Source organism: Eucalyptus grandis, chromosome 6, assembly GCF_016545825.1.
Source record: "Eucalyptus grandis isolate ANBG69807.140 chromosome 6, ASM1654582v1, whole genome shotgun sequence".
NCBI classification, from domain to species: Eukaryota; Viridiplantae; Streptophyta; class Magnoliopsida; order Myrtales; family Myrtaceae; genus Eucalyptus; species Eucalyptus grandis.
In genome coordinates, this window is record NC_052617.1 from 43,579,821 (window position 1) to 43,592,560 (window position 12,740).

General features: G+C 40.2%; 1 protein-coding gene across 4 annotated transcripts; it reads left to right on the forward strand.

Moving 5' to 3' along the window:
- Nucleotides 1-7,367: 7,367 nt before the first annotated feature.
- On the forward strand, nt 7,368-11,774 carry LOC104450075 (UPF0481 protein At3g47200). Of its 4 annotated transcripts, none has more exons than XM_010064491.3 (4): nt 7,368-7,513; nt 8,067-8,122; nt 9,519-10,442; nt 10,662-11,774. In XM_010064491.3, exons 3-4 carry the CDS (start codon nt 9,894-9,896, stop codon nt 11,583-11,585), a joined length of 1,473 nt encoding a protein of 490 aa, XP_010062793.2. In that variant the 5' UTR covers nt 7,368-7,513; nt 8,067-8,122; nt 9,519-9,893; the 3' UTR covers nt 11,586-11,774. The 4 variants fall into 4 exon arrangements, with proteins under 4 accessions (XP_010062793.2, XP_010062796.2, XP_039170998.1 ...); XM_010064494.3 differs by having other exon boundaries at nt 9,658-10,442; XM_039315064.1 differs by having other exon boundaries at nt 9,858-10,442.
- Nucleotides 11,775-12,740: the final 966 nt, after the last annotated feature.

Consider the following 12,740-nt stretch of genomic DNA (forward strand, 5'->3'; position numbering starts at 1 on the left):
AGGGCTTGGGAATAGAGACGGGGGGTGGTGCTTTGGGAGTTCGGACGGCTGCAGGGCGGTGGAAGATCGGACCGCTAGCAGCACTCGCGGGTTCCGCAGGTGGAGACTTGGCGGTGTGGCGCGGAGATGGCTAATGGCTCTGGGGATGTCGATGAAGGGGGCTACGCTGGTAAAGACCAGGTGTTCATGAACGGCGAGGGAATGTGCGAAGCTGAGAGTTTGACACTGAGAGATTTTTGTTCTGATTTGGGGCTTCCGGTTCTTTTCTTCCTTTGGAGCCCTAAGTAACCGGTTCTAGCTGCAGCGGGCAAAGCATGAGTAGCGGCGCTGGGTCGTGGCTGCAGCAAGCATCCGTGCTGCGTTGGCGGAGCGAAGGTGAGGGTGACCAGCGTGGCGGGGCTTGGGAACAGTGACGGGGGGCGACGCTTCGGGAGTTCGAACAGCTACAGGGCGACGGAAGATCGGACTGCTAGCAGCACTCGCGGGTTCCGCAAGTGGAGATTCGGCGGTGCGGCACGGAGATGGCTGATGGCTCGGGGGACGCCGGTGAAGGGGGCTACGTCGGTAAAGACCAAGTGTTCATGAACGGCGAGGGAATGTGCGAAGCTGAGAGTCTGAGACTAAGAGGTTTCTATTCTGATTTGGGGCTTCAGCCTTCCGGTTCTTTTCTTCCTTTGGAGCCCTAAGTAAACGGTTCCGAAATTGATTCCGGTTCTAGTTCCTTACCGATTCCTAGAAAAAAGAAACCGAGAACCGAAACCGATCCCCTTGGAACTGGGAACCGAACCGGACCCGTCCGGTTCCCTGGTTCCCGATTCTACCTGGGAACCACACTCACCCCTACCAGCTGCCTTAGAGAACCCCAAGAATCACAAAACCCCCACCCCCGATGGATCACCGCCGCAGGAGAAACAGGTGAAAATCCAGGGCCGAAGCCGCATGACCGAAGACACCCCGAGCTCCTGTAAACCCTAGAGACGATGATGACGACGAGCGGAGGAGGGAGGAAATTTCTAGGGTGAGATTGGGATCGGAGAACGGAGCCGGGGAGGAGTCCAGCTAGCCTCGCGCCGAGTTGGTGGGGCTCGCCCTTGCTGCCCATGGGCGAGGCTCGACCCTCGCCAGATCTGGCGAGGGTGAGCCTCACCACCCAAGCCGCGAGGGCGGCCTCGCAGCCACCGGCGAGGCGGTCGGCGAGGTTGACCTCGACCTCGCCGGTCGTCACCTTTGGTCGGTCGCCAAGCTCCGGTGACCGGTTGGAGGAAGAAAAAAGATAAAGATAAAGATAAAAAGAATAAAGAAAAAAATTAAAAAATTAAAAAATTATTAAAAATTGTAAACGTCATCGCCGATCAGGTCACATCAGCCGTTCGATGTACAGTTAGCAAAATCCAGCCAAAATTGGCCGGAAATGACTTAATTGGCACAACGTAAAAAGGTTTAGGACTAAATCGATACCAAAAAAATGTTTAGGACTAAATCGGCACAAAGCCAAAAAGTTTATGACTTTTTTGGCACTTTTCCCTAGCAATAGGCATCTAAAAAAGCATGTAAACCAAACCAATATCTATTTTGCAAATGCAACTTGTGGAGAGATGTTCCCAATGAGGCCATGTCAATCACGGCCATCAGATTAACTTAACATGTATAATTATCTCTGGGTAATATAATATGGGTACGTGAAATTGTCATCAAAATTATTAGGATATCATATATAATAAGTTAAAATATTATAAAATAAATGTTATATCAAATAAAGACGTGAAGTACATGTTTAAAACCTGCAATATTTTAAAGTTAAATGACACAGCTTCCCAATAATTACTATAAGCTACTCTAATTTTAAAGGGGATAATAGCAGTATAAGTATCAATACTTTCGTACAACTCTCATCTGAGTGCTAAAACATTTTTTTTTTTTTGGCTTCTTTGAGTGTCACAAATTTAAAAAATCAATCATTTGAGTGTCACTTCTGATTTATCCTATCGGAAAAGTGACATGGCCAATTGAAAAATATTATTTTAATATTTGTTATTAGTATTTTGCATTTTTATTTTTATTTTTATTATTTTTGCTTTTTTTTCTCCTAAAGGCGGGCGAGGGTCACTGGCAAACCTTGTCGATAGCAAAATCCTTGCCCAAATTGGGTGAGGCTGTCGGGGCCTTGCCAGTGGTTGGCGAGGGCCCTCACTACCTTGCTCTCACTGCGAAGGCCTTGGGTGACGGCATCAAGGCCTCATTGATAGTGGGCAAGGCCGCAAGGGCCTTCACCCACAGCTGCCCAAAGCCAATGAGGGCCCTTGCGACCTCACTAGCAATCAATGACGCCTCAACAGCCTCACCCAAGGCCTTTGTGGCCAAGGGCAAGGGTTTCGTGGCCAGTGAGGGTCGGCGGTGATCCTCACTGGGCCTTAAAAAAGAAAAATAATAATTAAAAAGATTAAAGCAATCCAAGTAAGACATTTGGCTAGAAGTGACACTTAAGTAAGCGATTTTACTCAAATGTGGTATTTAGATGAGTGAAAAAATAGTTTTTACAATTAAGTGAGTGTTATACAAAAGCTTTAACACTCCTATTGTTCTTATCCCAATTCTAAAGGTACTGCAACCATGAGGTGAATAGCAAACACCTTAAAAAAAAATTAAAGCACCATTTTTCATAGCTAAATCTATTGTGAATCTGACCAAAAAAAGAAAAATCTGTTGCGAAAATTTTACCCTAAATAGACAGGAAAATTATCGATTCAATTTTAAATCTATTATACGAATGTCAATTCAATTTTGAACTTTTCAATTTTATCAATGTAGTCCTAAATCTCTATGAAAAATTCTATTTGAGTCAATTGTTGCCAAAAATCATTGACGTAATGATCCACGTAAGACATCGTTTTGAGTAAAGTGATTCATGTTGGACAATTGACGATGATCATAAATTTTAACTTATTATATATGATGCTCCTCCGATGCCTCATTTGTTGGCCCTTTCCCCACTCCCCCTCTCTCTTACCCATGCTTTCACTTGGACACTTGCATCGAAACTAGATGGAAGATGAGACTTGCTCTAAACCGTTAATCATGTGAATCCTACGTGGCGCTCATATAATTGACAATAGAGGCCATGAATCCAAATCCATATACTAGTATTTTTCTAGTTACTTTAGTTGATAGTAAAACGAATGATATTTCGCTTTTTTTCAGTCAAGAGACACCATTTTGTGTTTATTATGTGGCAACGTTTTGTAAGTTCACTCAAGTATCACTAGCTCCTTGATCTTTATTTAATTGTTTGGTTTTTGCCTTTGAAATTATAATCGTAGTTTACTTAAGTCATTATTTAAAAATCGTCTATCAAAGCAATAATGCAAAATCACTTGACTTGGAGTGTCAAAACACATAGGGGCGATCAGTTCCCGGTTCGGTCCGGTTCCACCTTGGAACCGGGAACCGGACCGGGAGCACCGGTTCCCAAAATTGTGAACCGTGGACCGGACCGTTTGGTCCTAGGACCGGGAACCGGACCGGACCGTTTGGTCCTAGGACCGGGAACCGGACCGGACCATCGGTTCCATCGGTTCGGTCCGGTCCGGTCGGTCCAAAAATCAACTATACTTTTTGCACTAAAGAACTAAAGAGTGACCGCGCTCTTGACTAATCAATTCAATTCGATTCTCGGGCAATTCAACAAAACTAATCACACGTGTTCCACGTGCAAAATATTCAAACTTCACTTGTGTGATTCACGGGAACTCTTGAAGTCTTAGTCCCACGTCAAAACTATCAACGAGATTTTTTCTATAAATAAAAGAGTAATAAAAAGGATTTTAATGGTCTCTTGGCCACATAAGAGGTTGCTACCTCAAATTACAATTTTGGTTGTAATAAGTTATCATGTTTATATGTTTTATTAATTCTATGTATATAAATTATATATAAAAAAGTTTGGTTCGGTCCGGTCAGTCGGTTCGGTCCGGTTCCCACCTTGGCGGGAACCGGACCGACCGCCACCGGTTCCAAGATTAGGAACCGGGGACCGGACCGCCGACCGTGGGAACCGCCCAAAACCGACCGGTTCGGTCCGGTTCGGCCGATTCCCGGTTCGGACGGTTCCCGTTGCACACCCCTAAAAACACATATAGACCAAACACTATTCTGGTGGGTGGGGGTGTGTACGCGATTATCGATTCAAACTTCAGTGGGAGGAAAAGGATTATGAAGTAATCATCATCGCTTCAGTGGACCCCATACGATGCAATGATGATCGAAGAAAAGTGGTGGAGGATATAATGAAAAGATTTGTCATCATTCCGCCGGCAAGGCCTAATGCCATCATTTTTTTTTCCAATTTTGTTTCTAAATAAAAATATTATCCTTTTTAATCCAATTTAAACAAGATCTGTAGAAGAAAATTTTTATAAAAAAATGACACGTAGAGGAGAGAAAATAATTTAAATTCTTATGTCAGCATTTACTTAGTTAGTTAAAGGAAGAAAGACACTTTATAGTGTTTATTTTTGTGTTAAATTTTTTTGAATCACTTAAAAGTCACTTTTTAAAAAGAACAATCACTTAAATGTCAATTTCGATGTGGGTTGCACTTTGATGTGGGTTATTAGAAATCTGATGTAGTTATATTTTATAAAAATTTTCATTCCTGAGGGGCTTGTCGACATATCCAGTTAGTACATAACCCTAAAAATTGTAAAATAGTAATCATTTGAGTGCCAAATTTTGTTTAAAGGTAATCACTTCAATGTTAGTCGTTGCTAAAAAGTAATAACTTTAGTGTTAAAGTGCACTATGTGAAAATGCCAAGTGGACTGAATTTTTTAAATGATATGCCAAGTCGTTTAATTTTTCAATTATAAAATTCATGTATTTTTTAACTAAAATTTATCGCCATTGACACTTAAATGATTGTTTTTTTTCCCAATTTGCACTCACGTGATTTGCCTAAAAATTTTGGCACTTAAGTGAATGCTATACATAAGTTTTAGCAGTTCTAGTATTTTTTTGTCATTGCTTAAGTGTTTGTGTTAATATAATGAAAAATCTTAAATTGGTATATTTGTGATAAATAACTTTAAACTAATTTTTTGACAACTAAAAACACTAAATTGGTACACCCATGATAAATTTAACGTTCGTTAGCTTCTATTAAATTTATTGTTAATTTGCTAATTTGAATGACACATAACAATTGAAGAGCAAAGCAGTTTGTAATTTTTATTGATATTAATCCAATTTATTAAAAATTAAATAAAAGTAAATTAATTACAAATATACATTTGGAGTTTTTAATAATCACAATTTGGAGCTTTTTATTATATTAATCCTAAGTTTTTCTTCCTTGCGCCACTTTAATATTTTTGTTAGCGTCGGTCTTCTCGAGTAATGCGCTACACGTTTTTCGCACTTCGGCTTCCAGTTGGGTGGGCGCTTACTCCTGCAAAATGGGAGAGCTTCTCATGGGTCTTTGTCCCCTGTCTCTCCATTAATCTAGATAACGGGAGAGCTTCCCATGGGTCCTTGAACAAATTGACTACACCACCGCCGAGAGAAAAATATGTAGCCAGTTTTAATGACTAGGGGTGTGTATGGAAACGTTTCCGGAACACTTCTGTACGGATTTTGTTCCCAGCCAAGGCGAGGCGAGGTGTTGCCGGCGCGGGCAAGGCCGAGCCTCGCCTTGGCCGGGCGAGCTCGGGCTCGCCCGGATCCAGCGAGGCCGAGCCTCGCCGAGGGGAGGCCGAGCCTCGCCGAGGGCCGGCGAGCGGCGAGGGCCGCCGAAAAAAAAGAAAAATAAAAAGAAAGGAAAAAATGAAAAATAAAATAAAAATGTTTAAAAAATTAAAAGAAACAAAAAAGAATAAAATTTACAAAACATGTTTCTGTTCATTTTTATTCCCGGACCAAACGTTATCAAACGCGTTCTTTTGTTCAAAAATTGTTCCCGGAATGAAACACTTTTTTTTTTGTTTCGGAACAAAAAAAGAACAGAAACGTTACCATTCGCACCCTAGATTTCTTTTAGTCAATGTTTGATATGCTCGAGTTGCAACTATTTCGCCTTTGTTTCTTCAAGTATTAAATTAATTCGATTTTCTTGTTTACAATATAGACGAGCATCCCGATGAAATAACGACTGAATGCATTGTCTACAATTAGGCTTAGCGATACGACAAAAAAAAAAGCTTTGCCAGGGAACATGGACAGGGAGCAAAATGAGAGATAGCGAGATAAAATAGTGGGTTAATTCCACAAAAATCATAGACTGATATATCTATGATTAATTTAACCTAAATTAATTGACCCAAAACTCGTATACATTTGATAATTTTACCCCAAACAGGTACACTTGCGATATTTTACCCTATGTTAGTTTTTATTAAATTGTTGAGTTGGATGACACATAATGGTTGACTGTTTACTAGTTTGGGATTTTACTCTCCATTTGTACCAATTTTGTGATTTTTTTGTGATATTAATTTAATTTAACAGAGAGCATATTTATTACAAATATACTAATTTGAGATTTTTTGGAGTAAATTTGTCATAAATGTATCGGTTTGAGAGTTTTTGTGGTCATTTAGGATAAATTGATTATATATACTAGTTTTACGTTTTTTGTGGTAAAAAAATTATTTTTTTGTAAATTTGTTATAAATATACTAATTTAGGATTTTTCGTGATATTAACCCTAAAATAATAATATGATAGAAATCATACTTTTTGGGAGAAGAGAGTTTTATCCAACTTTGTACTCTTACCTCTTAGTTTCCTCTCTCCCTATGTTACCAAACAAAATTTTCCCCCTAAATTTCATGAAAAGCCTATAAAACCTTATATGTTATATTCTTTAGGAAAACCCATTTTCTTTCATCATTTGGTTGCTCCTAAATACTTCAACATGTACCAACAGTGTACGGTGGAAGACGAGAAACAAAATGTTTTAATTCACAAAGGACAACAAGGTTTCCATTAGCTACCAACGTATAAAAAGTGCCACTTGCTCTCTTTCATTTATAACAAAAAACAGACAGCTTTAGAAATATTTTTCTTAATTATCTTTATTAAAAATTTTAAGTCAATGAATTATGGATTAATACATTCATTTATGCGACTCAACAATATTTGCCCCAAGCAATAGGCGTTTTAAAAAAGCATGTACACCAAATCACCATCTACTTTGCTCATGTAAAATAAGGGGTTGGAAAATCAAAGGTAGTGGAAAAAGGTCGAAGCTTCAGCGGAGAGAGAGAGGGAATCGAGAGTTTTCAGGAGAGAGGGAAAAGAAAAGAGAGAGAGAGGAAGAAAAGAAAGAAAGAAAGATAAAAAATGAAAATGAAAAAGGAGGAGATAAAAGGGAAAGAGAAGGAAAGAAGGGGAGAGAGAGGGACAGCAGAGAGCTCAAGCACAAAGAAAGAAGAAAGAAGAGAAAAGAAGAAACGGGGTTTTGTGCGTTCTCGCAATGGGAGCCTCGCCAAGCCACCTTAACTCCATAACGCAACTCCCGGTAAGTACTCGTGCTCCCCCTTCGTTCAATCGGAGTAGTTTCGGACTTAAAGGGTTGAAATTCGGAACTTTAGGAAAATCGAGCGGCGAAGTATGATTTTTGAGTCGTTGAGCCACGTTTTTTTATATAAATTATAGTTTAGGGTGTTGTGGGACGGATTTTACGGATCGTGTGATTTGAGCTTACGGTTTAACCGAAATAAAATTTTGAAGTTTATCTTGCGTGATGAACAGTACGCGACAGGACTTCAGGGCCATATTTTGTTGACTTTCAGCTTGATTTCGGGTTGGCTAAATTGGGGTTCTTGTAGTGTGTTGGATGGGCTTTCCATTGATTATAAGTATGCTTTAAACGGAGTCGGTGGAGAAAATTATGGTATGATAAAGTTTCGTGCTCAAGCTTCGCGCTATGGACAGCTTTGAGTAATTGTTTTGGTTTAGCAATTTATTGGCGTATGGGGGTCATTTTCTAAGTGCTCATGCTTAGTTTAATCAAGTCATAGTAGAGGTAGCATTTTACTCGATTGTAATGTTGCTTCTCGCTTATTTGATAGGATCGCGAGTTCAACGAATCGAATGACGCTTGTTATTTGATCATAACTATTCCAAGGTAAGTGGTGTTATCTCTTCTAAGAATTTATAAACTCATATCTTCAAAATTATAAAGATTTGACATTTTATGAGTTATGAATAAGCATGTTTGTTGTATAAAAGTTGGATCGGGCATTTACTACGTTTTGATATTTTAAAATAATGTGAGAACTTTTTGGTGGAAATATATACTTCGTTTGATGAACAAAAGTTGAGAAATATTACATGTTTTGGATTTGTACGTGGAACCATGGCTTGTAAGACAAAGCAGCGTTTATAAAGAAATATATGATTACTGAGCCATCGTGTTAGGCAAAGAAGACGAGAATGAGCATTATAAGCCCATGTAGTCAAGTCTACGTGACCTACCACTACCAGTTTATAAATAGATTAGCGTCCTTAACTTATATCGATGAATCAGCTAGAGTGAGATGAACATTTTTGGAGAATTCATCACCTATAGAGTTGCTTAAAATTTAGTTGATTCATGTTCATTCATCACCACTGCTGAGATAAGATTAATTGCAGCCAGAAAGACTGTTGGTTTGGCCAAAATGGCCAAAAAGACCCTGGTTTTGACCCTTTGTTGCTATGCCAATTGAAGATTGTCCATGTTGGAATCAAATTTCATTAGAAAAGCCATGTTGAAATCAAAATTTGATTTGAAAAATCACATGGGATAAATTGCTAGAATAGACATTTAAGTAATTGATTTTTCACCAATGCTAAGTAATCGGAAAAAGAAAAAAATAGGTGAGCATTGTATGAAAGATAATGATACATTCTTTTTTTGAAGAGTTAGTAAATCATGCTAATTTAGGTTCATGATCTCTCTAAAGAGTTAGCAAATTTAGGGAGTTATTATCTATGTAAGTTAACAAAAAACACAATTAAACATTGATAAGTCGCTCAAATGAGAGTTGATAACTCCAAACTAGTTGGTAATTTTATCTAATAAAAGTTGGTAAGTGAATTTTATTTAGGTTGCTAATTTCATATGAGATTAAGATATTTGAAGCGTCATGAGTTATGTAAATGAAAATTGATAATTTGCAAATTTGAGATTTTTCGTTGCATTAATCTTGTGGATTTTCACGTAGACTTGCCACGTCATTGTATGTGTCATCCATGTTAGAAAATTAATGGTAAAATTTGATGGAAGTTAATAGAGGGTAAATTTGTCATCGGTATGCCATTTGAGGATTTTTGGTTATCAAAAAATAAATTTTGGATACATTTGTCGCGGATGTATTAGTTAGGAGTTTTTTTTATGGTAAAAGATTAATTTTAAATAAAATTGTCACGAATGTACCGGTTTAGAATTTTTTATAGTTAAAAAATTAATTTTGGATAAATTTGTCATCAATTCGGAATTTTTTAATGTATTAATCCTATTGCGTGTGAACATATATCAGGTATATTTCCTTTGACACCCTCTCCTATTTTCAATTGCAAACACAATTCTTGGTGAAAGAACTAGAAGTCAGCAGACGTAGCACGCATGTGAGCAGAATTCGTAGTAGCAAGATCTTTCGTTACTTTCTTGTGTTTTAGGTAAAGTGGTGCGCGCGCGGGGCCCCTCCTCTCTGTCTCCCTCTCTCTGTCTCCACCCCTTTTACTTGCCTGAACACTCGACTGCCATTCCCTGAAGCAAAAGCCCCACTAATATTTAATGTCTCCAACGCTTGCATATGCGTCTTGAGGAATTAAAGTTCCATCTCGACTCATACACATACCTTTGATTCCGCCTGGAGTTTCTCCATTTCTTTGGGGCTTACATTCTTTCCACAATGGATCCGGGCGATAACGACAACCATCAATCTCCAGAGTGGGTCGTCAATATGAAGAATCTCCTCGACGGAGGGCTCGCTCTTGATGCGAAGAGTCCATGGATCATCGGCAAAGTCCCTTATAAGTGGCGTTGTGTTCGTGATACCGCATTCTATAGCGAAATGGTATTTATCGGTCCCCTCAACCGGAGGCTTGGACAAGAGCTCCAGGGGCTTCGACATGAGCTCAAGATACGGTTTCTAATCCGCCTTCTGGGAGGCAAGTTGGAGCGGAGGGGAAGGGACGGAGATGTGTCGAGGACAACCGAGGGGCAGAGAGCGTCCGATGGCTGCGAACGTGATGAACACGATGAGGGCGGTCGGATGGTGAAAGCCATGCTTTTGGATGACCTTGCGGAAGCCATGCAGATATTGGAGCAAAAAACGAGGGCCTGCTATTCCGAGAGTTTTGATGACCTAAGCAGCGTGGAATTCGTGGAGATGATGGTGGTCGATGGTTGCTTCGTGGTTGAACTATTGCGCCTTTACCACCAGCGTTTCAACCCCCAGGTAGAGCCGTATTTAAATATTAAACAATGTCCTTCATTTATTAGATTTTAACTTTTTTTGAGTGAATTAATTGTAGTCTATGACTCTATCTACAACTACTTGTCTTGTCCACCGATCCAAAAGAATTTTCCGTTAGAAGCTTAAAATGCAGGCTAAGTTAGGCATCGATCTAACTTCCGTTACCCTTTGGCTTACATCATTGGTCGTTTTTGCTTGCAGTCACCTGGGGTGGCAACTGAGTACGATCCGATTTTCTCCAACCCCCTGACTCTAACAGCCCTTCGACGCGACCTCGTACAGTTTGAGAACCAACTACCTTTCTTCATTCTTGAGAAACTGTACGAGCTAATCAACAAGAAGAACAAGATTGATCATCAACACGCTGTGCCGCTGGAAGTACTCGCGGTCACCTTCTTCGACCCGCTGTTACCCCAGCACAATGCTGCATCTAAGTTGGATACCAACAAACCCAAGGCTCATCTGCTCGATGTTTTCCGCTCTTCCTTCCTCAATAGTGAGAAAGTCCTCAAGAAGGGAAAGAGTCAAATCAAGTCGCGGTTGAATCCCAATGGCAGTATTAGGGGCGTTGTCCGACACTTCACATCGGAGCTCCAAGAGGCGGGCATGCAATTCAAGAAGTGGAAGGGCCACGACTTACTGGACATCGAGTTCGATCACAACACCCTACGGGTCCCTCAGTTGTCCATCAACGACAATACAATCTCTCTCCTTTTGAATTTCGTGGCGTATGAAATGAGCATCGAACACCCCGAGCCCTTCTTCACGAATTATGTAATGTTCTGGGACAGTTTGGTCAATAGCCCCAGGGACATTCAGATTTTCCGCAAGCACGGGATCATCAATCACCTGGGAAGCGAAAAGGAGGTGGTGGAACTGTTTATGAGGTGTAGAGAGGTCATTTACGATCTCGATCTGGGCTACTTGTACAACGAAATCAAGGAGGTGAATGAGTATTGCGAGCAGTACTGCGAAAGCAAGTACAGCTTCTGGTGGAGAAGCCTCATCCGCGAACGTTTCAGTAGTCCATGGACATGCCTCTCTCTCTTTGCTGCCATTATCCTCTTGCTGCTTACCCTCCTCGAGACGTTTTACACCGTGTACGCTTACTATCGGCCGCTTTAAGCTTTGTGCCTGTCATTCTATGACAGCAGGTATTATTAGCTAATGGCTTTTTAGCATTTGATGTCCTGTATTTGTCTCCGTCTTGGTTGCGTAGTGGCTTTACTTGATGGAAATTGTATTGTCGCTAAATTTGAAAATTTCAGATTGTTGTGGTGTCAAATTCAATTTGGAACTTTTTCTTGTGCATAATTTGGTTCAATGGGCATGAAAGATATGCATTTGGGATTTCTCTAAGCAGTGGGTAGGACACTGAAAACATATTGTGCACGTTTAGCAGAAGCTGCAGAAGAATTGCTACAAGCTCAGTGCTCCTGTTTTCAGGGAGAGGCGGGCTGAACTTTGACAAAGGTAATATTTTGTTCTGTAAACAGGAGAAACAGACAAACATGTTTTTGAGTTTCACAGTTAAATGATAACTACATAGATTTAAGGCTACGCTTCCTTACAATGCAATCATCTCATTAAAAACCCTTGCAGTAATTACATTACGAGTTCACTTCCTTATGTGAGTGAATGAGACATGTCTCAGGGAACATCCCTCCGCCTGCTCTTCTAGAGAACCGTTCCCCTCGATCAGAAGCTACGTAATCTTTAGTAATCTAGGCAAGAAGGAGCTTGTCATCGATGAATGTCATCTAAGTTTCGCTCGACAGCATTTGATGCTGCAGTTGAGGACTTCAGCATTCTGGGGAGTATTGCGGCTATTAGTATCTTAAGCAACATAAAAACCCTTGCAGTAATTACATTACGAGTTCACTTCCGTATGTAAGTGAATATCCTCTCGATCGAATCCTTTTTCATCCCAGAGAAAGGCAGATCGTGCGCAGTCAACTAGAACTTTAACTCCACCACCGTCAGACCCTTCAGCTGCAGGGGTGCACATCAACAAGAGGAAGGTCAGTGAATGCAGCCATCCATAAAGATTTTCTGCCAATCTTCACCACCACAGATTTCATGTAATCTCCTCAAGCAAATCACTGGAAACTTCTGCCAATCTTAACCGCCACAGATTCATGTGTTCTCCTCAAGCAAATCACCGGAAACTTCTGTTTGGTTGCAAAATGCACTTTCTTAACGGATAAATAAACAAATAATCCGCATGATATATATCAGAGAATGGAGGAAACTCTTTTTAACTGGCTGGAGAGAAAAAAA

Coding starts and splice junctions, on each gene's coding strand:
- LOC104450075 (XM_010064491.3), top strand. CDS start 9,894: ATGGATCCGGGCGATAACGACAACCATCAATCTCCAGAGTGGGTCGTC. Junction 10,443..10,661: donor ACCAGCGTTTCAACCCCCAG/GTAGAGCCGTAT, acceptor TTTTGCTTGCAG/TCACCTGGGGTGGCAACTGA.